This window comes from Musa acuminata, chromosome BXJ2-6 (genome assembly GCF_036884655.1).
Source record: "Musa acuminata AAA Group cultivar baxijiao chromosome BXJ2-6, Cavendish_Baxijiao_AAA, whole genome shotgun sequence".
Lineage (NCBI taxonomy): Eukaryota > Viridiplantae > Streptophyta > Magnoliopsida > Zingiberales > Musaceae > Musa > Musa acuminata.
Window position 1 is genome coordinate 44,533,372 of NC_088343.1, and position 20,552 is coordinate 44,553,923.

The following is a 20,552-nucleotide window of genomic DNA, read 5'->3' on the forward strand; positions in this document are numbered from 1 at the left end:
ATATGAGATATTCCTCTCATGATACTGAAAGTGGATGATCCTCTATCGACGTTCAATAGTGATCATAAGGTTGATTACCACTCATGATGATCGATTGTACTAGATTTGGAACCTCCAGACCTATAAGTGTGGTATCAAAAAATGGAGTACTCATATAGGACATCCTTGATGTCTCAAGTCTAAAGACCAGATATACCACTAGGACTACGCAATCACTATCTAACAATAAGGAATCATCGACCATCCAGCATTCCGTAAGCGGATCAATCAGTGAACTCATTCTCCATTGAGCACCTTTACTGTATCCCTAGTGTCCTCACACGAGTAGCTATAAGACCAACTGTATCCACTATATGGACGGGTATACAGCACACCAGTCTGTTTGGTTATCTCGATGTCCCTCTTAAGTAACATATGACCGAGATTATTTAGGATATGTGTTTAAAGGTGAATCGGTCTCATTATCGTGATCTCATCAAGATCTGATTTTCATTACACAGATCCATGAACATCACAATATATTCAAGCAATATACAATATAAAGTGATCAAATACCAAATAAGAATAAGCAAAAAAAATATATATCAAGTCACACGTGTGACCACTCACGTGATTAGTTTGCAGGACACCTATAACTAGCATCGCACATATACATATTTAATATATATCTACATCATATGTAAATATATATACATATCTAGTAGTGTACATGCAATCACATATCACATGAGCAATCATACTAAATGATTATGGACCATAACCTAATGTAATCAAGCTTAAGCTAGTGGGCCCAATCACTCACATCATGATCTATGTGTGCTTCAGCATATTTTTATACCATATGATCATGCATCTCATTCTCGTCGGTTCCATCGACAGCTTGGTGCATCTCCATGTGTCGCGATCGTTCGTCCTAGCCTCGTGGTTCCCGCTATCGCCTCCACACTCCCAATACTACTCATCATGTAATAACAACATAATCACAAGCACATAGGCTCGATAATAAATGAGAAAAAATAGAGACTCTTAAGCCTCAATAATAATAATAATAATAATAATAATAATAATAATAATAATAATAATAATAATAATAATAATAATAATAATAATAATAATGATCCAATCACACACATGTCTCACATCACACGGTCCATAATCATTCGTCCAAATCATATATCACATGTATATATTATTATATAGGACTACTAGATAAATAATAATAGTTAATTAAATCTTTTAATTAACTAATATTTTTTAAAATTCATGATATATAAAGAATTTTTTGAATTATGAAGGGTATTTTTATAATTTGGATAGAAAGGACAAAACCTAAAATTTTTAAAATTTAGAGGGACAAAATTATCCTTTTGCCCAAAAATCCCCTTACGATGCTTGCTATGTTGCGGTTGCCGACACCCCATCGGCGATCGCCCCTACCCGTCAGAGAAGTGTTTGCAAGTGCCACTGTGGTTGAGCGCCACCCACAAGCACTATGCCTGCGGGTGCCGCCATTACGGTCGCCGCTGTAGGTGACCTACATACAGGCGCACAACCCGCAGGTGTCGCCTACTACAGGCAGGCCGTCGGCTTTAAGCCACAAGCTACAACCCGTCGATCGCTGGCATGTAGATAGCCAAGGCTGCAAGTAGCCTTTGGCCACTCTACATGGGCAACAACAGTTGTTATCCTTTCTCGCCTTTGCGTTAATAATTTTAATGTCAAAAGCCTTTCTAAAACACATTAAAAATTCATTAAGAATTTAAATAAATTCATTAGCCTTTCTAAAACATGTCAAAAGTCTTTCTCGCCAAATGAGATTATTTTTTAGTTTTTAAATAAATTAATTAAGAATTATCATAATATTAGTGGCTCATTATAATTTTATGTGGATGTAAATGTAATTTTTTTAAATATAAATATAGTTAAAAAATATATGAATTAACCTAAATGATTGGTAGATAAAAGAAAAGTTAGGCTTGTAAATTTAAGAAATATATTTATGATTATAAATAAACTTCTAAATAATAGTATATAAGTTTCATGATATCATTACTTTCTTTAGATTTAAGAAAAATACTATTGATCAATATTTAAATCTAAAGATAAGTAGGACAAAACTTATTATATTGATCCTAGATAGTGGTGATACTGATTTATTGTATGAAACCAAGATATTTTTCACTAGAAATTTTAAGATGATTAATATGATTAAGAAAATTTATTTTATTAATATAGAGATATTTATGTATATATATTAATAATTATTAAGACTATCTTAGAAATGATTTAAATGATTTATTAATCGAGTCTCGGAGAGGTTTAGTATATAGATTTATTCAACAATTGAGAAAGATGTACTATTTAATCAAGGCTAATGTTTTTTAAAATTGACTTAGAAAAGAATTAAAGAAAAAACAAATGAAAGAAAAACTCTTTACATATGCATAGTTAAAAGTATACTATATGCTCCTGACCAAATATTAATTTTATAATTGTAATATTTGGTAGATATTAGAGTTATCCAAAAATAAAATATTGAAAGATTGTAAAAAAAATAATAAATTATTTGAAAAGGATAAAGGATTATATGCTAACATATAAGTTATCAAGGAGGAATTTCACTTTACATTTTATATTTATATTAAATGTAGGGATAATTTATAAAAAATATAAATTAATAATAGAAGTTAATTTTATGATATATTTTGAAACCATTAATTAAACTTTATAACTATGAAATTTTATCTAATGACTTGGTGTGGTCAGATTCAATTACCAAATTATTGAATATTTGTAAATACTTTGATAGTTTGATAGTTTTAATATACATCACTTGATGATTAGAGAAATAGTACAAAAATAATTAATACACATTAAGAATATAAGTTTTAATGTATTGATTATTGATATATTTACTAAGGCCATATAGCCTAAAATATTTGAAATAACATATTATTGTGATTAGATTTGTGAGCAACTTATAAAAAATGTGATGATATATACTGGACATTATAATAAATATTTTATTTACATAATTTAAGTGTTTTCTTTTATTAACTTATTCATATTTATGTATATATATATTATAATTGAATTTGATTATAGGATTATCTTGACAAGATAAATTACATGTATTGTTTTATATTGTAATAGGAAGAGCTAATAGTATTGTAGTACATATAAAATTATACGACATTGATGATATATAATCACTATGACTCCTATTGGTAATCAGACTTAATGTTATATTATTATATTTATTAGACTTATTAGCCTATTTTATAAAATTCATACATGCATATAAAATATTTTTTTAGTTTTAGAATCTAATTAAGTAAAATTAATTTTAAATAACCTTTTATTTTATTTGTTCTAATTTTGAATTCTTTTATGTCTTACTAATTAGTGGGTAAAGTGAGAGAATATTGGATTATATGGTCATGTTTAATTAAGTAAGATATATTATAAAAATGAATGGATTAGGGTTATAGTTATCGACTTATATAAAGAAAGTCAAATCATGATAGAATTTCTTAGGAGATGACGTTGATAGGATTGATTCTCCTAATAATTTATCAGACACTCTTTGTTGTTGTCTATAAATATAGAGAACCTTTTAGAGACAGTAACATTCTCTCATCTTCCTTTGGTCTTTATTCCATCGATTATAGTGGTCAAAGGAGAAGACAAGTCTGTTTCTCCTTATAGATCGATATTGTTGCTTTCTTCGGATTGGACGACGCTACACTTTTAGATTAGATAAAGGTATTCTGAATAATATTAAAAGATATACAATTTTTGTCTTGATTTATTATTATTTTATTTTAATTTTATCAAGTATGTTTATAATGTATAAGCTTACATTCTTTTTCAAATTTGAGTAGATGCAGTTTCCTGAATGATTATCTCTTTCTAACAACAACTGTAGACATCCAATGATCAAGTTTAGTTAGCTGTGCAATATTATAATGTACCTTTATGATGGGTGATTAGCTCTTGGAACAACTTGGTTAAGCGATCACGATAGAAAAAACGATATACATAGATACCTGATAGAAAGTATACAAGTCCATTTAATTTCCTATTCCCATCAGAATTATGTTTACGAATGGAATACGTCACTGTACGCTCTGATTTGATTCCATGTTTGACATGAACGATGGTACGTTGATATGTGGGATTAGAGATTCCATACTCGACATCGTTGATGGTTATGATGATAAGATGGTCCTTAGGTTTTGTCATGTTGATCCCATTCCATTCTAATGCTCAGCATTGGGAGGCAATAAGCATGTTGTAGGAATTGATATTTCATGCTCAAATTCGATCATATCATAGAATCGAGATGTTTCATATTTAGAGTAGGCCACACCATGAAGTCGGAATATTTCATGATAAGTTTCATCCACGTGTGGAATTGGAGGCTCTTCTTGTCCAAATTCAATTGCTTCGTAGAGTCAAGATGGTGATCATGTAATAGACAAAATGAATTGACAACGAGTTCAGCATGTACATTTTATTTAGCACCATCAAATTTCTCAATCGACAACTACTATTGTTCGGATTGAATAACCTCATAGAAGACCATAATTACACTATACGTATACAATCGCACATTAACAAAAATATTTGCAACGATCAGGTTTTGTTTAGAGATAAATATTTTAGGCTTTACATACTTTGTACAAGTTATCAGCAAATAGAAATCAAGTTTATAGTTATTCTTGGTGCTAAAAATACTTTGGTTTATTCGCTCCACAAGCCGAAATATATGGTCGTCATATCTTTACTTTTGTGTTCCGTGCGTTGAAGTTTGCATGAGAAAGCCGAAATCACAGACATTAATTGATACGAACGTGCGACATGATCTCCTGTAGCCAAAGAACGGTTTTCATTTTGGTGTCATAAATAGCAAATATGAAATCTTATCCGATTCATTTAGTCTTCTTAAACCTGAAAACAAGAATGACAGAGAGAAGTCTCTCCGATTCTTTACCATTTATGTGGATCACGAGATCTCGGCAGTCATATCCAAAAATTAATTTCTTTCTAGCAAATCATATGTCCGACTCATTTGCCGATTAGAAGCCATATGTCCAAACATTTAGTTCTCACTCACCTGCATGCATTCTTTGTCTATAAAGGGATACAATTTATGTGGATTACGAGATCTCGGCAGTTTTGTCCAATAATAAATTTCTCTCTAGGAAATCATGTCCGGCTCATTTGCCAATTATTAGAAGCCATATATATCTCCAAACATTACGTTATCCATCACCAGAATGCATTCTTTGTATATAAAGGCACTCATCTTTAACAAGGTGTGCAATTAGAAGCCCTCATCACTCACCACTCTCTCTCCTCCTACGCAGAATAGAGGCCACGAGGAAGATGGGGAAGGTGTCGAAATCCCGCATTCCTCTTCTTCTTTTGCTGCTCGCCTTCTGTTTCTTCTGCTTCAATAGAGTTGCGGCGGACAACCCGAACTTTGCCTGCGACCTGGTGACCAACCCCGGCTTGTCGGCGTTCGGGTTCTGCAACACGTCATGGACCGTGGATGCCAGAGCGCGGGACTTGGTGCAGCGGCTCACGCTGGAGGAGAAGATCGGGTTCCTGGGCCACGTGACGGCCGCGGTGGTCCGGCTCGGGATCCCGAGCTACAACTGGTGGTCTGAGGCGCTGCACGGTGTCTCCTTCGTCGGCGGTGGGTCCAGATTCTCGGACCTGATCCCGGGAGCTACTAGTTTTCCTCAGGTCATCCTCACCGCTGCCTCCTTCAACGTGTCTCTGTTTCGGACCATCGGGAAGGTGAGCTTTCGACTCTGCTACGTTGTTCTACTTCGGACCTGTATTCCGTTCTCTTACTTCGTTGGTTGGTGTCGGTTGTTGGGCCTGGAGACGAGTGTAGTTCTTACTTTAGATACTCAAACCATCATAGACAAAGGCAAACGATCAAACACTACTTAGATCGATAGCTTTTGAATGAATCAACCCCGTCTCTGTGGCTGCTTACAGACGGTGTCGACTGAAGCGAGGGCGATGCACAACGTGGGTCACGCAGGACTCACCTTCTGGAGTCCAAACATCAACGTTTTCCGCGACCCACGGTGGGGGAGAGGACAGGAGACGCCTGGCGAGGATCCTTTGCTTGGAGGCAAGTACGCTGTTGGATTTGTGCAGGGCCTGCAAGACAATGTTGATGATCCTGTGAAGCTCAAGGTCGCCGCTTGCTGCAAGCATTACACTGCTTACGATATCGACAACTGGAAAGGAGTTCAGCGTTACACCTTCAATGCTGTGGTAAAAGTTCATCCGATACACAACATGCATGCAATTGCAGTCCAGAAAGGCTAGATTCACATGGATTTTTAAGTGATCTTACTGATGCCTTCCACCCCTTCTTTGATCGTTCAACCAGGTTACAGAGCAGGACATGGCAGACACATTCCAACCACCGTTCAAGAGCTGTGTGTCGAATGGAGTGGCCTGTGCCATGTGCTCCTACAACCAGGTGAATGGAGTTCCCAGTTGTGCTGACGGAGGCCTCCTCGCGGGAGTCATCAGAGGAGACTGGAAACTCAATGGGTCACTCTCATTCCTTCTCTCCTGATAACATTTGCCATAAATATAGTCGTTACCATAAGAATAGACATACACAAATCAAATTATGCGAATTTTCTTCGGTTCTTCAATTAATACGCCCATATATAAAATGTCTGGATTTGTTCATCGTACCATCCTAGTGCATCCATAATCATCAGCCTTATCCATGTGACAGAACAATTAGGTGCAAACCTAGATTGCAATGTTCTACTGTAGCAATGGATAATAGCTATCTAAAGCTTCTTACCATGGATCATTAATTGCACCTGCAGTTACATTGTTTCTGATTGCGATTCAGTGTCTGTGATCTACAATAATCAGAAGTACACTAAAACACCTGAGGACGCTGCAGCTATAACCATTAAAGCCGGTACGTCCTCCTCCGAGGCTAATGGGGACTAATTTTATGAGCCCATCAATATAAGATTTTGTGGTTTACCAATAACATGTCGCAGGGCTTGACCTCGACTGCGGATCTTTCTTGCCAAGCCACACGTTGGCGGCCGTCCAGGGCGGCAAGGTGACGGAGGCCCAAGTGGACAACGCAATAACCAACAGCTTCGTGGTCTTGATGCGTCTCGGCTTCTTCGATGGAGATCCTAGGAATCTCGCCCCCTACGGCAAACTCGGCCCGCAGGACGTGTGCACGCCGGAGAACCAGGAGCTCGCTCGTGACGCAGCTCGTCAAGGCATTGTTCTCCTCAAGAACTTCGATGATGCTCTTCCCCTCAACGCCTCTGCCATCAAGTCAGTGGCTGTCATCGGCCCAAACGCTAATGCCACCAGGACCATGATCGGAAATTACGAAGGTGCGTAGGAACTTCGATGTGTGATTCTTGCCATATATGTTGAAGGATTCGTTAACGTCGTACATAACAGGTGTCCCATGCAATTACACGAGCCCTCTCCAGGGGCTATCAGCTGTCGTCACCACTATATACGAGCCAGGCTGCGCCACCATCCATTGTAGCCCGGATGACCTCCACCTGGATGGGGCCAAGATCGCAGCAGCGCGGGCAGACGCCACAGTCATCGTCGTCGGCGGTGACTTGTCTGTGGAGGCAGAGGGCTTGGACCGGGAGAGCCTGCTATACCCAGGCGAACAGGGGACGCTCATTACCGAGGTAGCGAAGGTGGCCAAGGGGCCGGTGATCCTCGTGATCATGTCGGGAGGTCCTTTCCAGATCAAACAAGACAAAGTTAACGTGAACATCTCAAGCATCCTCTGGGCGGGTTACCCTGGTGAGGCGGGCGGTGCTGCCCTAGCTGATATCATCTTTGGACGGTACAACCCGAGTAAGTAAAACCCAGCAAGCTTAATTGCTCTTCCAAAACCTTGACCCATGTCATGCATGCATGGCCACTGAAACCTTCTCATGCACAGGTGGTAGGACACCTTTTACTTGGTACGATCAAGAATACGTCGAACAAGTTCCGATGACGGATATGCGCATGAGGCCAGATCCAGCTTCCAATTACCCCGGCCGCACGTACCGTTTCTACACCGGCAACCCCACTTACGCGTTCGGCTACGGGCTGAGCTACACACGGTTCGATCACAACCTAGTCCAAGCTCCCGAGAAGTTGTCAATCACCCTCGAAGAAGGGCATCCATGCTACTCCGAGGGATGCAACTCCCTGGACCTCGCCGGGAGTGCTCACTGTTCGGGCTTGCAGTTTGATGTCCACTTAAAGGTGCAGAACTCCGGTGGCATGGCTGGGAGCCACACTGTGCTCCTGTTCAACACCCCTCCTGCCGTTCATAAGGCGCCGAGGAAGCAGTTGGTGGCGTTCGAGAAGGTGTTCTTGGAGCCCAACGAGTCGAAGAATGTGGCGTTCCAAGTTGATGCTTGTAGGGATTTGAGTGTGGCGGATGAGTCTGGGAATTGGAAGGTGCCGTTGGGATCTCATGTCCTTCATGTTGGTGACGTGACGCACACGTTGACTTTGAGCATTTAGGATAGGAGAGCTTAGATATGCATTGTCTCGAGTCAATAACATGTTGTCGGAATTAAACGCGGCTGTTGCCATTTATTTTTAGCTCATCAATAAAGCTTTACAACATCGGTATCTTTTTCACAAATCATATATAGGTCCAACGATCAGCAATGTAAATCCGATGATTTACAAGTCGATGACCCTCCACCATAAGCCAAGATATAAGTCATAATAATCATCAATTGGGTTATATCGAGATCCTAGTTTGATAGCTTTCTTCTATAAGGCAAAATATGATCTGATAGGGAAAATACTGGTCGGACGACGCGCCGTGACGACAGCCCCCGGAAAAGCAATAACGGTGACTAGACCCGCCCTGACAACTCCCGCTGCTGAACGGCGACCTCCGACCCTGCATGGTTGACCACGACAAGGCAGGACAATGGCCTACCCCCCGCCCATACCCTGCTACGAACCGCTTCGCCACGCGACCCTAGCAGCCGCGTCAGACGCCATCAGAGGTACCCCCTCACTCCAGCAGGCGGTCAAGTCAGGTAATACTAACCTCCTCTATAAATACCCATGAGCCCTAAGCAAAGGGAGGACACTCTCAACACACTCAACACACGGAGGTTTTCCCTCCTCCTTCATCCCCTCCACATCTTTCATTGACTTGATCGTCGGAGGGGTCGGGTCGAGCACCCCGACCCGACCTTTGTGCAGGTGCGACGCCTTTGGAGATCACCGCCTCTGGAGATCCAGCAGACTCGAGGGGCTCCCCCACCCGTTGACCATCGCCTTCCGGACCCGGACCAAACCGCGACGACCTCGAGGTCACGGCTGAACAGTTACTACCGTAACATGATCCACAACTAATTTAGCATGAGATCATCATTGTTGGTGAAGCTCTTTCACAATGTATATAAAGCCCGAGAACGTCATTGGTGATTACCTTACAAAAGCCAAAATCATGGAAGTTTTAGAAACCTAGCGAAAACACGAGATTTTCTAAGTATATGATCAATTACCTCGTTCCTTGAAATATAGACAACAATTGTCTTTTTCAAAAACTATAAGCAAGATTGAGAATCAACAAACAGGATGGGAACGTTCTAGTGTTGATTTCAAACATGGGAATCATTTCAAGACATGATAAGTGTTTTGTCGACATCTCAATACTATATTTTCTTCACTACTAAATATTTTTCTATAAATTTTATTAATAAAGATAAGAGATGTGTCATATTGAAAATATTCATGTGTAAAGAAATGGATGGAAAGGGTATATTTCCATATCATTAATGATTAAAAGGGTTGAATTACATAGATTAGGTTTGACCGATGATTTAAATGTTTAAGAGTCTGAGTTGAAACTTATGCTTTCTTACTTTTTATATGTAATTTTAAGAAAATTATACCGTGTGGGATAAACAATAGAACGCATTTATCTGTTTTTTTTTCCCTAATACAACGATGTGTGGCCCGAGAACAAAACGCAGTGTCTCCATGCACGTAACTCTCTTCCTCTTCACTCTTTAAGAAATCGGCAAACCAACTCGCTGATATCTACACATAACTAGTGAACACCCAATACCACCGAGATCAAAAAGAATGTGGCCAGAGCAAAAGAGTTACTGCAGCCGGTGGAGCCTCCGATGGCATTGCAACGTCCTTGATGCAAGGAAACAGGAGATAGAATCCTAGCAAGAGGAGGACAGTGGCACGTTAACACCGCTGTCGAGAGCTTCCCCATGTCGATAAATCCTAGCTTGATCCGAAGACGACGGTCGCCCCCTCCGGCTGCCGACTTGGTCCCTCTCCGCATGGGTCGTCCATGCTACTACGTGCATGCCGTCACGACGAAGTACGTACAGCGACCGACACCCTGTGGGTTTCTATGTCGTATGGATACTGATTCGTGCAGATGGAGAAGATGATCTTGCAAGTCCCTCGGTCCCCAAATTATCCGGCATCCCTGTCCACTGTCGTAGATCTTACCACCCTTGACAGCCTATACCGACAACTATGAACATGGTAGTTAGATTTAGGTCTTATATCCACGTGTATCAGGTCCCGACCACTCATTAACACGTAGACAAAGTTGGACAAACATAAATGACTAGATCCTGTCGTATCCGTCGGCTTAACCTTTTAGACGATATGACAGTGACGTGCTCATCTACATCTTTTAGGGAGAATGATACATTGTTTATATACGTGTTCATGGCAAAAAGGTATCAGTATCAAATGATTCATCTCCCGTGATAACTCAAGTATATATGCTAATCCAGCGAGACATGCATGAACAGGAGTCTAAGAAGGCACCGGTGATGGAAATTGCAAGAACAGTGAGACCATCTATACTGAGAGAACAGATGCTAATGCATATCTGTGGTGCAAATCCCGACTTTGATAGGGCATTTTTCTAACAGCTCTCAGGAGGAAGAGGACCACCAGATCCCACGGTGGTCCATATGGAAAGATTTCGTAACAGTATGCCACGTATATCTATCCATCTCCACTGCCAGAATTCAGTGGGGTCAAATGCACTTGACAGGACTGTGGCTTCTGCATCATGATCCCAACCCTAACATTACACGGTTTGGAGCTTCCTGAGCAATCTTTCATGGAGCTTAGCTGTGACTCTCTGCATGATCCTATTCATCCACGCAAAAATGGATTGTTGTTAAACATGAGAAATCAATTTCTGAATCATTGATGTCAACATACCTGGCGCTGCTGAGGCACCTGTCGACAGGGAAGACTATGATCAACCTTGAGGTTACGTTGTCTCCACCTACTTTGCACTGTCTCATGTTAGGTCGGAAGTGCTCATTTGGTATGGATTTCTCGTGAAATGCGAGGCCATTAGTCAAATCATTCTGAAATCGATCCAAAAATTTCCGCCATCCGATAAACCCTTCACAAAATTTCTCAAGATTTGGTGAAAAGCCAATTGCTCATTATCAGAAAAATGCATTTGGTATGTTATTGTTATCCACTTGTGTCAATATTCATGCATTTCACAATCACAGGTTTTGAGGACATTGAGCGTAAAACTAGTATCATGCATTGATGTCTGGTACTGACACCAACCTTTGTTGTGATCAATGTGAGACCAGTTCTTATTTAGTAGCTACCACATGAGTTCTCGGTGAGCTTATTTCCTGCCTATAGACACGGATGCGTGTCCCCGGAATTCCTTTATGGTTGAAAAGGTCTGCCCACCGAATACTACAATATCAGATTCCTAGGCTATGATTGGAACTTAATACATTAAACTCACATAATATGAAGACGATCATGTCGTCGAAGGCTGTCATGGTACACATCAGTAACCATCGCCTTAAAGGTCCTCAACTCTTTGTGATGCTAAATTATCGCCACTATCAACGAAAGCCAAGTAGTACAGATATTGTATTTGTTGGCGGAGAGAGGAGAATAAAGGAAAAAAAAATTAAAGATACAATAAATAAATAAATAATAATATCAAAAAAGTTGATATAGGATTAACGACACTTTCCATCAACATCTACCGTTAAAATCAAGTTCTTCACTTTTTTCTCATCATGCATGTCAAAAAAGCATTGCAACAATTGTAAATGCATCTGAGGCCGATTCATGGGCTGATGGTTACAATTTATTGCAGCAGGTGCTTGAGGTAATTGCAGGCATCCTATTTGTAGATGAGGCCATAAATCTGTAGCTAATTAGCCAAAATATATGTTCATATATGTTCATCATTCGAGCATGACATGTTTCTAGATAATAGGAAACATAAGGCTGAAGGTTGGCATAGGAACCACTAAAAGATCTGTCAACTATAACTGATCCACAAATAAAGAAGAAAAAGAATTGATCCACATGCAACCTTTTCCACGTATCTCAGAAATTATAAACACACTCACACACACACACACACACGCGCACACACACACACTCTCTCTCTCTCTCTTACGCACACACATACCATCATCATCTGCTGTACTGTAAGCATGGATGCAGTAAACAATTAACACATCCATCAGCGAGACATGACCACATGTGGGTGTCAACAGGGAGGGAGCAGGCCATACATGCGACCAGACCTCGTCCCCTGCAATCACAGCTCAAGGAGGCATGTGTTTGGTTCTCCCTGCTTCATCTATCCATCCTTCTCTACACCAAAAGTCTCTCCATCTTACCTGTCATGCTCCCTCTTGCCGCTTGTAGCTTTCCATTTGTACAGCACATTCCATCCTTTTTTCCTCTAAAAAAACCCCCAAACGATCAATCTATATAATGGCATATAAACAATCTGTATAATGATATTAAACGTAGAACTAAAGGGATAAAATGAACAACATATCCGAGCTTTAATTATTTCGACTCAATATCTCCACCTCCTGCGTACATAAAAAGGTAAAAGGCGAGTGTGCATTGCATGGTATGGGCATTAAAGCTCATGTTGGCATCACGATCGTATGTGGTAAACAACCCACGTCGTCTATAGGATACAATTGCACAACACTCTCCCCTCGGCTAAACGTCACATGCGAGTGTTGCGGACCTCAGGGCTCAGAGGGAGGACGACCACGTCTATTCTTTGAATCGGTCTTTCTATGTACGTGGGGCAGGGAAGCCCATGTGGGCGCCTACAGGTGGAGCTCATGACATGGTAAGACACTTCAAATGGGCTTGTTCCCTTCCCTGACACCTACTTAATTTCGTAGGACCACAGCCGAAGGGGTGGGGGGGGGCTCTTTGATCCCATAGGCTCATGGTTGCAAAATGTTGGTCACCGATCTTTTCGCTCCTAACCTCACCCAAGAATACCGGACTAGGACAGATCTGAACAGTAGGGTACTCTGCCACGCCTTGAAACGCGCGTCACATGACGGCCTTAATGGGCCGATGGCCCATTACTCCTCCGGCGCCATACCCCGTCACATGGGTGTACTCCAGGTGTCCGTATCTGTCCTCCGGAGGGGGCTCTGCCATGTGGCGCCGCTGTCTACGTCGGGGCAGCGCCAGCCAACCATGTTTAGGTATTCTTGCCGGCTCGACTCTCTTGAGCCGATCTATCCATTAAATTTTCCTGGTCATGCTGGTTGGCAGTCAACGTTCGACCGAACCATGTTTCGTTCTCAGGGTTTACGACAAGGTGAAACATGGAATATGCCCAACTCCAGCTTGTTGATTGATTAATCTCAAAGTAAATAAAAATGCTTGACTGAGATGACTATTTACTCTCCGGACCGAATGACAACAGTACAGTGCACAAGACGGCTGTAAAGACAGGGAATCTTTCGAGGTTAGTGTTGTTAATTGATACAGGGGTTGAGACCTTTACCTTATCGGAGTTAGAAGAAGGTGGTTGATGGTTAATTGCCAACCGGCTGACGTGCGTGAGCAAGAGGTGGTGGGAAAGCAAGATGAGTACGAAGAGGCCATTGGCTATGGACCTCAGCAATTGCAGAGGGACATGTGGGTCTCCACACCTTCTTGATGTTTCTTCAACCTATCTTGCTTTCGACGAGACTCTTCGCCTCTTTCTCACACTAGAGTGTCTCTTGGCCTCTTCCTTTCCCCTTCTCTCTTCCGTCTTCTATAAATCTCTCCCACACTCCACTCTTGGCTCTCTCACACACAGACAAACTCCCTCCCTTCCACTTCTGCAAGAGCTAGACAGAGCCGCAAGATGTCCAGCAGAAGGTCCAGGATCTCAGAGGAGGAGATCGCTGAACTCCTCTCCAAGCTCCAATCTCTTCTCCCGGAGGCCCGCCGGCGAGGCACGAGCAGAGTAAGCCCACTGAAGCTGGTCACTCCGTGCTATATATAGATCTCAAACTTCCAACTCGTGTAGTATATATGTAAGTTGAGACCTGCATGCATGCGTTATATATATGCAGGCTTCATCTGCGAAGCTACTGAAAGAGACATGCAACTACATCAAGAGCCTGCACCGGGAGGTCGACGACCTTAGCGACCGCCTCTCGGCGATGATGGCGACCATGGACATGGACAGCGCACAGGCCGAGATTATAAGGAGCCTCTTCCGTCCGTGAGCTGAGATATACAACCCAGGGAAAGATCGACTTACTTACACATGTTTCACGCAGTGTGATCTATCCAAGCTCTCGTAGGACTAAAGATAACACTGGCTATCTTTTAATGTACATTTTCTCTTTGAGGTCTGGCTCGAGTTGCTTCGTCTATAGACAACCAACCGACCACTATGAAAAGCATTCATGTCCTTCATGCAGTTCCTACTCGATTAATTACTGCTATATTTTGTTTATTGCTTCCGTCTTAGCTCGCCGTCATGGCTGTTCTCACTTGCAGTTCTAACCATGAGCATGTGAAATAAAAAAAGCTTGTTTTATTCGAGCCTTTATGCTAACAATTTGGTCTCCATTAACTCCCATGCTATGGGATCCATAGACTCCCTGTTCCTCTTCTTCCGGCACACCACCAGATCCATCTAGAAATATACATTATAAGCATCATAAATAACGTCTAGGGATACACCAACCAAAGATCAAAATTTCCAAGACCCATATCCTTCGATAACCTGTCATGTATTGTCCAGTTAAACATCAACCTCTCTTTCGATATAAGTGCACAGAATGATGGGGGAAAAACCAGCTGCTGTTGACTGAACCACCAAAAAGAAACTAAAAACGATAGATGCACTATAAGATGCTTGTCGGGTGTTTATCAAGCCATTCCTTCCCGATAGAACGACTCATTATACCGAGCCTACTTTACTTTCTTTCTCAAGATCTACGCAGCTAACTCTCCTGTATACAATCGTTACTTGTTGCAGATTTCATTTGATAGTGGCAGGTTTTTACTCGACCAAAGGAGAAGCAGCAAAAGAAAGAGAAAAAGGAGAAGCGCGGAGGGTTGGGTGCTGAAATGGTGTCGTTTCATTGGGCTGCTCTGACACTAACGTGACAGGACCGTGCGTACCCAACAGTTTTTTTCCAAAGGTGACCGTCCTTGTTCGTGCTATCTGCTCCTCCAAGGCGTCTGTAGCAATGTGAGGAGAGTATGTGTCGGGGGCGCGGTAGGATACTTTGCCTAGGGAGAGGGTGGGGCCGCCGTGTCTGATGAGGCGGTCCCCACCGTCCGTTCGGTAGGCCTGCCCCGCTCCCCCAACCTTCTCTCTCCAACGGTAATAGGTTAGTTGATCCGACGGTTATAACCACGCAGCCAAGGATAGAAGACTTGCCAGGATAAAAAAAGAAGAAGAAAAATATACATAATATAATAAAAAGGGTATTTTATCTAAAAATAAAAATCAATTAAATCAAATTGATAAATACAACAGAATCTAGTCCTTCAACCTTAAAACACTAGAAAAGAAAAGATCACCCATAAGACTATCAAACCTTATCAACTCTCAGCATCTTGACATGCACAACTAGAGAATGTGCTGCGAAGTTTCTCTTTCTAGGGGTATGGTATAGTTTTACATATTAAAATCTAGAAAGTAAGACATTGATATTGCGTATGCAATTTTTGATATTCCAAGGAGTTGGTTCTTTATTTTTTAAAATCTTAATTAAGTTGAGATCATCACTTTTTACCTCCAACTTGTTGATGAACAACAATCATTCTTTAGTTGCATGTGCCTCATTTGTTGGAGTCGCAGATTCATAGTTGGTTTGCGATCTGCTTAATCCAATCCTTTCCTAATTTAATCCATTTAATATAAAAACAAGAATATTTGATATCTCGCCCAAAGTACCTATAGACGTGATTCATCGTATATGATATTGCTTTATAAGCAATTGAACTTGGAGAAGTCTTGATACCATTAAATAAGAAGTAATTTCTAACCTTCTAATCAATAAAAAATAATTTTAGTACAAAGAAATTAGATTTGATCATATTATGTTGATGAGAAAAAATATCGTTGACGTCTTAGTCAATCCAATATAGTCCGAACCCATATATATAAGGTTGTTCAATGTACCTCCAAGGTGGAAACACCGAGCTCCCTGAACTCTCGATGTGTCACTTATACGAAAACTAAGATTGAGAGAGATTTCTTAACTTGGTCTTTCTGACACTTAAATTAGTAATCGTAAATCTTCGAATGCGGACACAAGTGGTTGAAAAATATAAATCCCCTTCTCATTACGTTAAAATATATTTTCATACTTAGTTGTAGGGGACAGAATAGTCTATGGAATATTTCATCAGGGGAGGGGGGGGGAAATACTCCATGAAATATTTTTTGAACTCTTATTAACGTAGATAGACGAATGAAAGATGACCCGGACTCTATGTGATGGTTATATATCGAATGATGATTAACTGACAATGTATTCCCTATCATTTATCTCCCACCCCGAAAGCATGCTTCGGGATCTCTTTATGTGGGTTGAGTTTTTTCATCTTACGCGCCTCGGAAACATTTTGCCCACGCTTCTACCATGGCAGATCTCCTTACACAAGTTGAGTTATCTTAACTCGAACGCCTCGGGCACATTTTGTTTTGTGCCTCCATCATGGCTTCGAGATCTCTTTATGTGGGTTAAGTATTTTCGACTTATGCACCTCGGGCATTTTTGCCTATGCTTCCATCATGGCGGATCTCCTTACGTGAGTCAAGTTATCTCAACTTGAACACCTCAGGCACATTTTGCTTTATGCCTTCGTCATGACAGATTTCCTTGCGCGAGTTGAGTTTTCTTAACTAATGCATCTTAAGCACATTTTACTTTGTGCCTCCACCATAGTGGATCTCCTCACGCAGGTCAGATTTTCTTAACACATATGCCTTTAGAACATTTTTTCTTATGCCTTCTATCGAAAATGATAAGAGAAAATATCGTTGACATCTTGGTCAACCCGACATGGTCTAAACCTATATACATATGATTGTCCGAGATGGAAACACTGAATTCCCGAGATGCCACATACACGAAGACCAAGGTCGGGAGATGTTTCCTGACCCGATCCCTTTAATGCTCAAGTTAGTAATCCCTAATCTCTTAGTATAGATGCAAGTGGTCAAAAAAGGTAAGCCCTCTTCTTATTATGTTAAGGATGTATTTTTTATACATAGTTGTAAAGGGATTGAATATTCTATGAAATATTTCGTGAAGGGGGAGAAAACTTCATGGAATATTCTTTGGACTCTTATCTACATGGGTAGATGGATAGAAGGTGACTTGGATTCCATGTAACGATTACATATCGGAGGATGACTAGTCAACAATATACTTTCTATCATTTGTACCCCCCGAAGGCATGCTTCAGGCTCTTGTGAGAGGGTCTCGAAGTGTAGCATTTAGTTCATCCGATATGATAACATTTGAGATCTCCTCTTGTGGGTCGAGTTTTTCTGACTTATGCATCTTAAACATATTTTACTTTATGCCTCCATCGTGGCAAATCTCCTTACGCGGGTCGGATTTTCCTAACTGATGTGTCTTGAGCACATTTTGCTTTATGCTTCCACCGTGGTAGATCTCCTTATGTAGGTCGAGTTTTCTCAACTCAAACACCTTAGACATTTTGTTTTGTGCCTTTGTCGGGTTGAGTTTTGATGACTCACGCACCTCGGGCATATTTTACTTTATGCCTCTATCATGGTACGTAGGTTGGGTTTTCCCGACTCACATCTTTCGGGCATATTTTGCTTTATGTCTCTACCATAGTGGATCTTCTTACGCAGGTCAGGTTTTTTCTGACTTACGCACATCGGACACATTTTACTTTGTGCCTCCGTCGTGACATGTCTCCTTATGTAAGTCACATATTCCAACTCATGTACATCGGGCATATTTTGCTTTGTGCCTCCATCATGACAAATCTTCTTACATGGGTCGGGTTTTTCTGACTCATACGTCTCAGACACATTTTGTCTTATGCCTCCACCATGGTAGATTTCTCTTAACATGAATTGAGTTTTCTTGACTCATGTGCCTCGGACATATTTTGTCTTGTGCCTCCGTTGTAGTGGATTTCTCTTAACATGGGGTTGTATTTTCTTGACTCATATGCCTTAGACACATTTGACATTGTTTCTCCACTATGCTAGATCTCCTAATACAGGTTGGGTTTTTTTGTAATTACGTGTCTCGGGCACATTTTGCTTTGTGCCTCCGTGGTTGTGGATCTCTTTATGCGGGTTGAGTTTTTTGATTCATATACCTCAGGTACATTTTACTTTGTGCCTCCATCATGGTGGATTTTCTTATATGGGTTGACTTTTCTTGACTCACGCGCATTAGACATTTTTTTATTTATGCCTTCTCCAAGGCAAATCTCCTTATACTGGTCGGGTTTTCCCATCTTATCACCTCGAGCATATTTTGCTTATACCTCTACCATAGCGGATCTCCTTATGTGGGTCGGGTTTTCTCGACTTATGCACTTTAGGTACATTTTGCTTTGTACCTTTATCATGACGGATCTCTTTATGTGGGTCAGAATTTCTCAACTCATGCACCTCAAGCACATTTTGTTTTGTGCCTCTGCCATGGTGGATCTCCTTATGTGGTATAAGTTTTTTTGACTTGTGCATCTTGAGCACATTTTATTTTATACCTATGCCATGACAGATCTTCCTACACGAGTCAGGTTTTCTTGACTCATGTGCGTTTGATATATTCTGTTTTGTGCCTCCATCATGGTGGATCGCTTTACATGGGATGAGTTTTTTTGACTCATGCGTGCGCCTCGAACATATTTTGATTTATGCCTCTATTGTGACAGATCTCCTTATATGGGTTAGGTTTTCTTGACTCGTATACTTTAAACATATTTTGTTTTGTGTCTCTACCACAACGGATCTCCTCATGTGGGTTGAGCTTTTTTTACTCATGAACCTTAGGCACATTTTGCTTTATGCCTCCACTGTGGCAGATCTCCTTACGTGGGTCAAGTTTTCTTGACTTACTCTTCATACATATTTTATCTTATGCCTCCAACCATGGTCGGTTTATTCTTGCGATGGTCTATTTTTCCAACACATGTGCCTTGGATACATTTTATCTTGTGCCTCCTACTGTGATGTATTTCTTCTTACAAAAGTCTAGTTTTCTCAAACACATACACTTCGGGCATATTTCATCTTGTGTTTCCCACCATGATGAGTTTCTTCTTATGCGGGTCATTCGTTCCTTCTTCGTTTTGGTGACCTCGAGGTCGAGTTAGATGACAGTCGCTCCTACTTCAGCCTCTTTCATGATTCCTCATACTTACTAAAATCTATTGTCTCGATAGCAATATGTTAATTAACCCTCTAAAGTACCTCTAATACTATCGTCGATGACATTTCCACCAACAACCAGAAAAAATGAGAGGGCTTGAGCTCCATCATAAAGGTATGTATTATGAGCAATAGATGAGAATCCACTACATCTCAAATTTCATTAGTGAACTAAGTGATGAATTTTACAAGCATTTTCTTCTCCCCTTGCCAGAGTTTGAGAAGAATTGCTATCACTAGTCTCAAGTGCACACTCTCAAGTAAGTGAAATTCAAACTCTCTCATAAGCTGGTCAAAAGAACCAATAGAAAACGACTATAGGTGGGCATACCATTCTCATACTGAGCATCTTAACATGGTCAGGAAGGTACATCATATTAGGGCATTCGAAGTGTCATATAATGATATTTAGGTACCAAAAGCTCCGATGTGCTCCATCAGGTTGACATTGTCATCGAATGCCTCCAACAATGGGAGGCAAAAGTTTGCTAGAATTGATTCTTCCTGGATTTTCTAGGTGAATGACGATGACCTGAGGTGGGGTCAACCAATACTTCGCCTTTAGTTTATTGAAACTCTTGTTGTATCTCCTCCAAACTTTGATCTATATATTGTAATTGAATTCGTAGGGAATTCTCCGTCAAATTCATCAATTAAGTCTTGGATTCATTTAGGTTAGAGTGATTGTGTGATCCACTAAATTCCACGATTGAGGAACAAAGTGCCCCCTCGATTGATGATTCGGCGGGTCTCAAGTGCTTTTATGATCTCAGTACCACATCGAGTGGGGGAACCTTGA

The 20,552-nt window shown here is 40.8% G+C and overlaps 1 protein-coding gene across 1 annotated transcript; it reads left to right on the plus strand.

The window, feature by feature from the left end:
- The first annotated feature begins 5,469 nt into the window (after positions 1 to 5,469).
- On the plus strand, positions 5,470 to 8,562 carry LOC103990056 (beta-xylosidase/alpha-L-arabinofuranosidase 2-like). Its single transcript, XM_018827485.2, has 7 exons — positions 5,470 to 5,808; positions 6,016 to 6,300; positions 6,419 to 6,585; positions 6,876 to 6,973; positions 7,059 to 7,412; positions 7,483 to 7,899; positions 7,988 to 8,562. Exons 2-7 carry the CDS (start codon positions 6,040 to 6,042, stop codon positions 8,560 to 8,562), a joined length of 1,872 nt encoding a protein of 623 aa, XP_018683030.2. The 5' UTR covers positions 5,470 to 5,808; positions 6,016 to 6,039.
- Positions 8,563 to 20,552: the final 11,990 nt, after the last annotated feature.

Bases quoted from the DNA above. Each gene is read 5' to 3' on its own strand.
- LOC103990056 (XM_018827485.2), top strand. From the start codon at position 6,040: ATGCACAACGTGGGTCACGCAGGACTCACCTTCTGGAGTCCAAACATC. The intron at 6,974-7,058 runs GTACGTCCTCCT...AACATGTCGCAG, and splicing joins AGCTATAACCATTAAAGCCG to GGCTTGACCTCGACTGCGGA. The intron at 7,900-7,987 runs GTAAGTAAAACC...TCTCATGCACAG, and splicing joins CTTTGGACGGTACAACCCGA to GTGGTAGGACACCTTTTACT.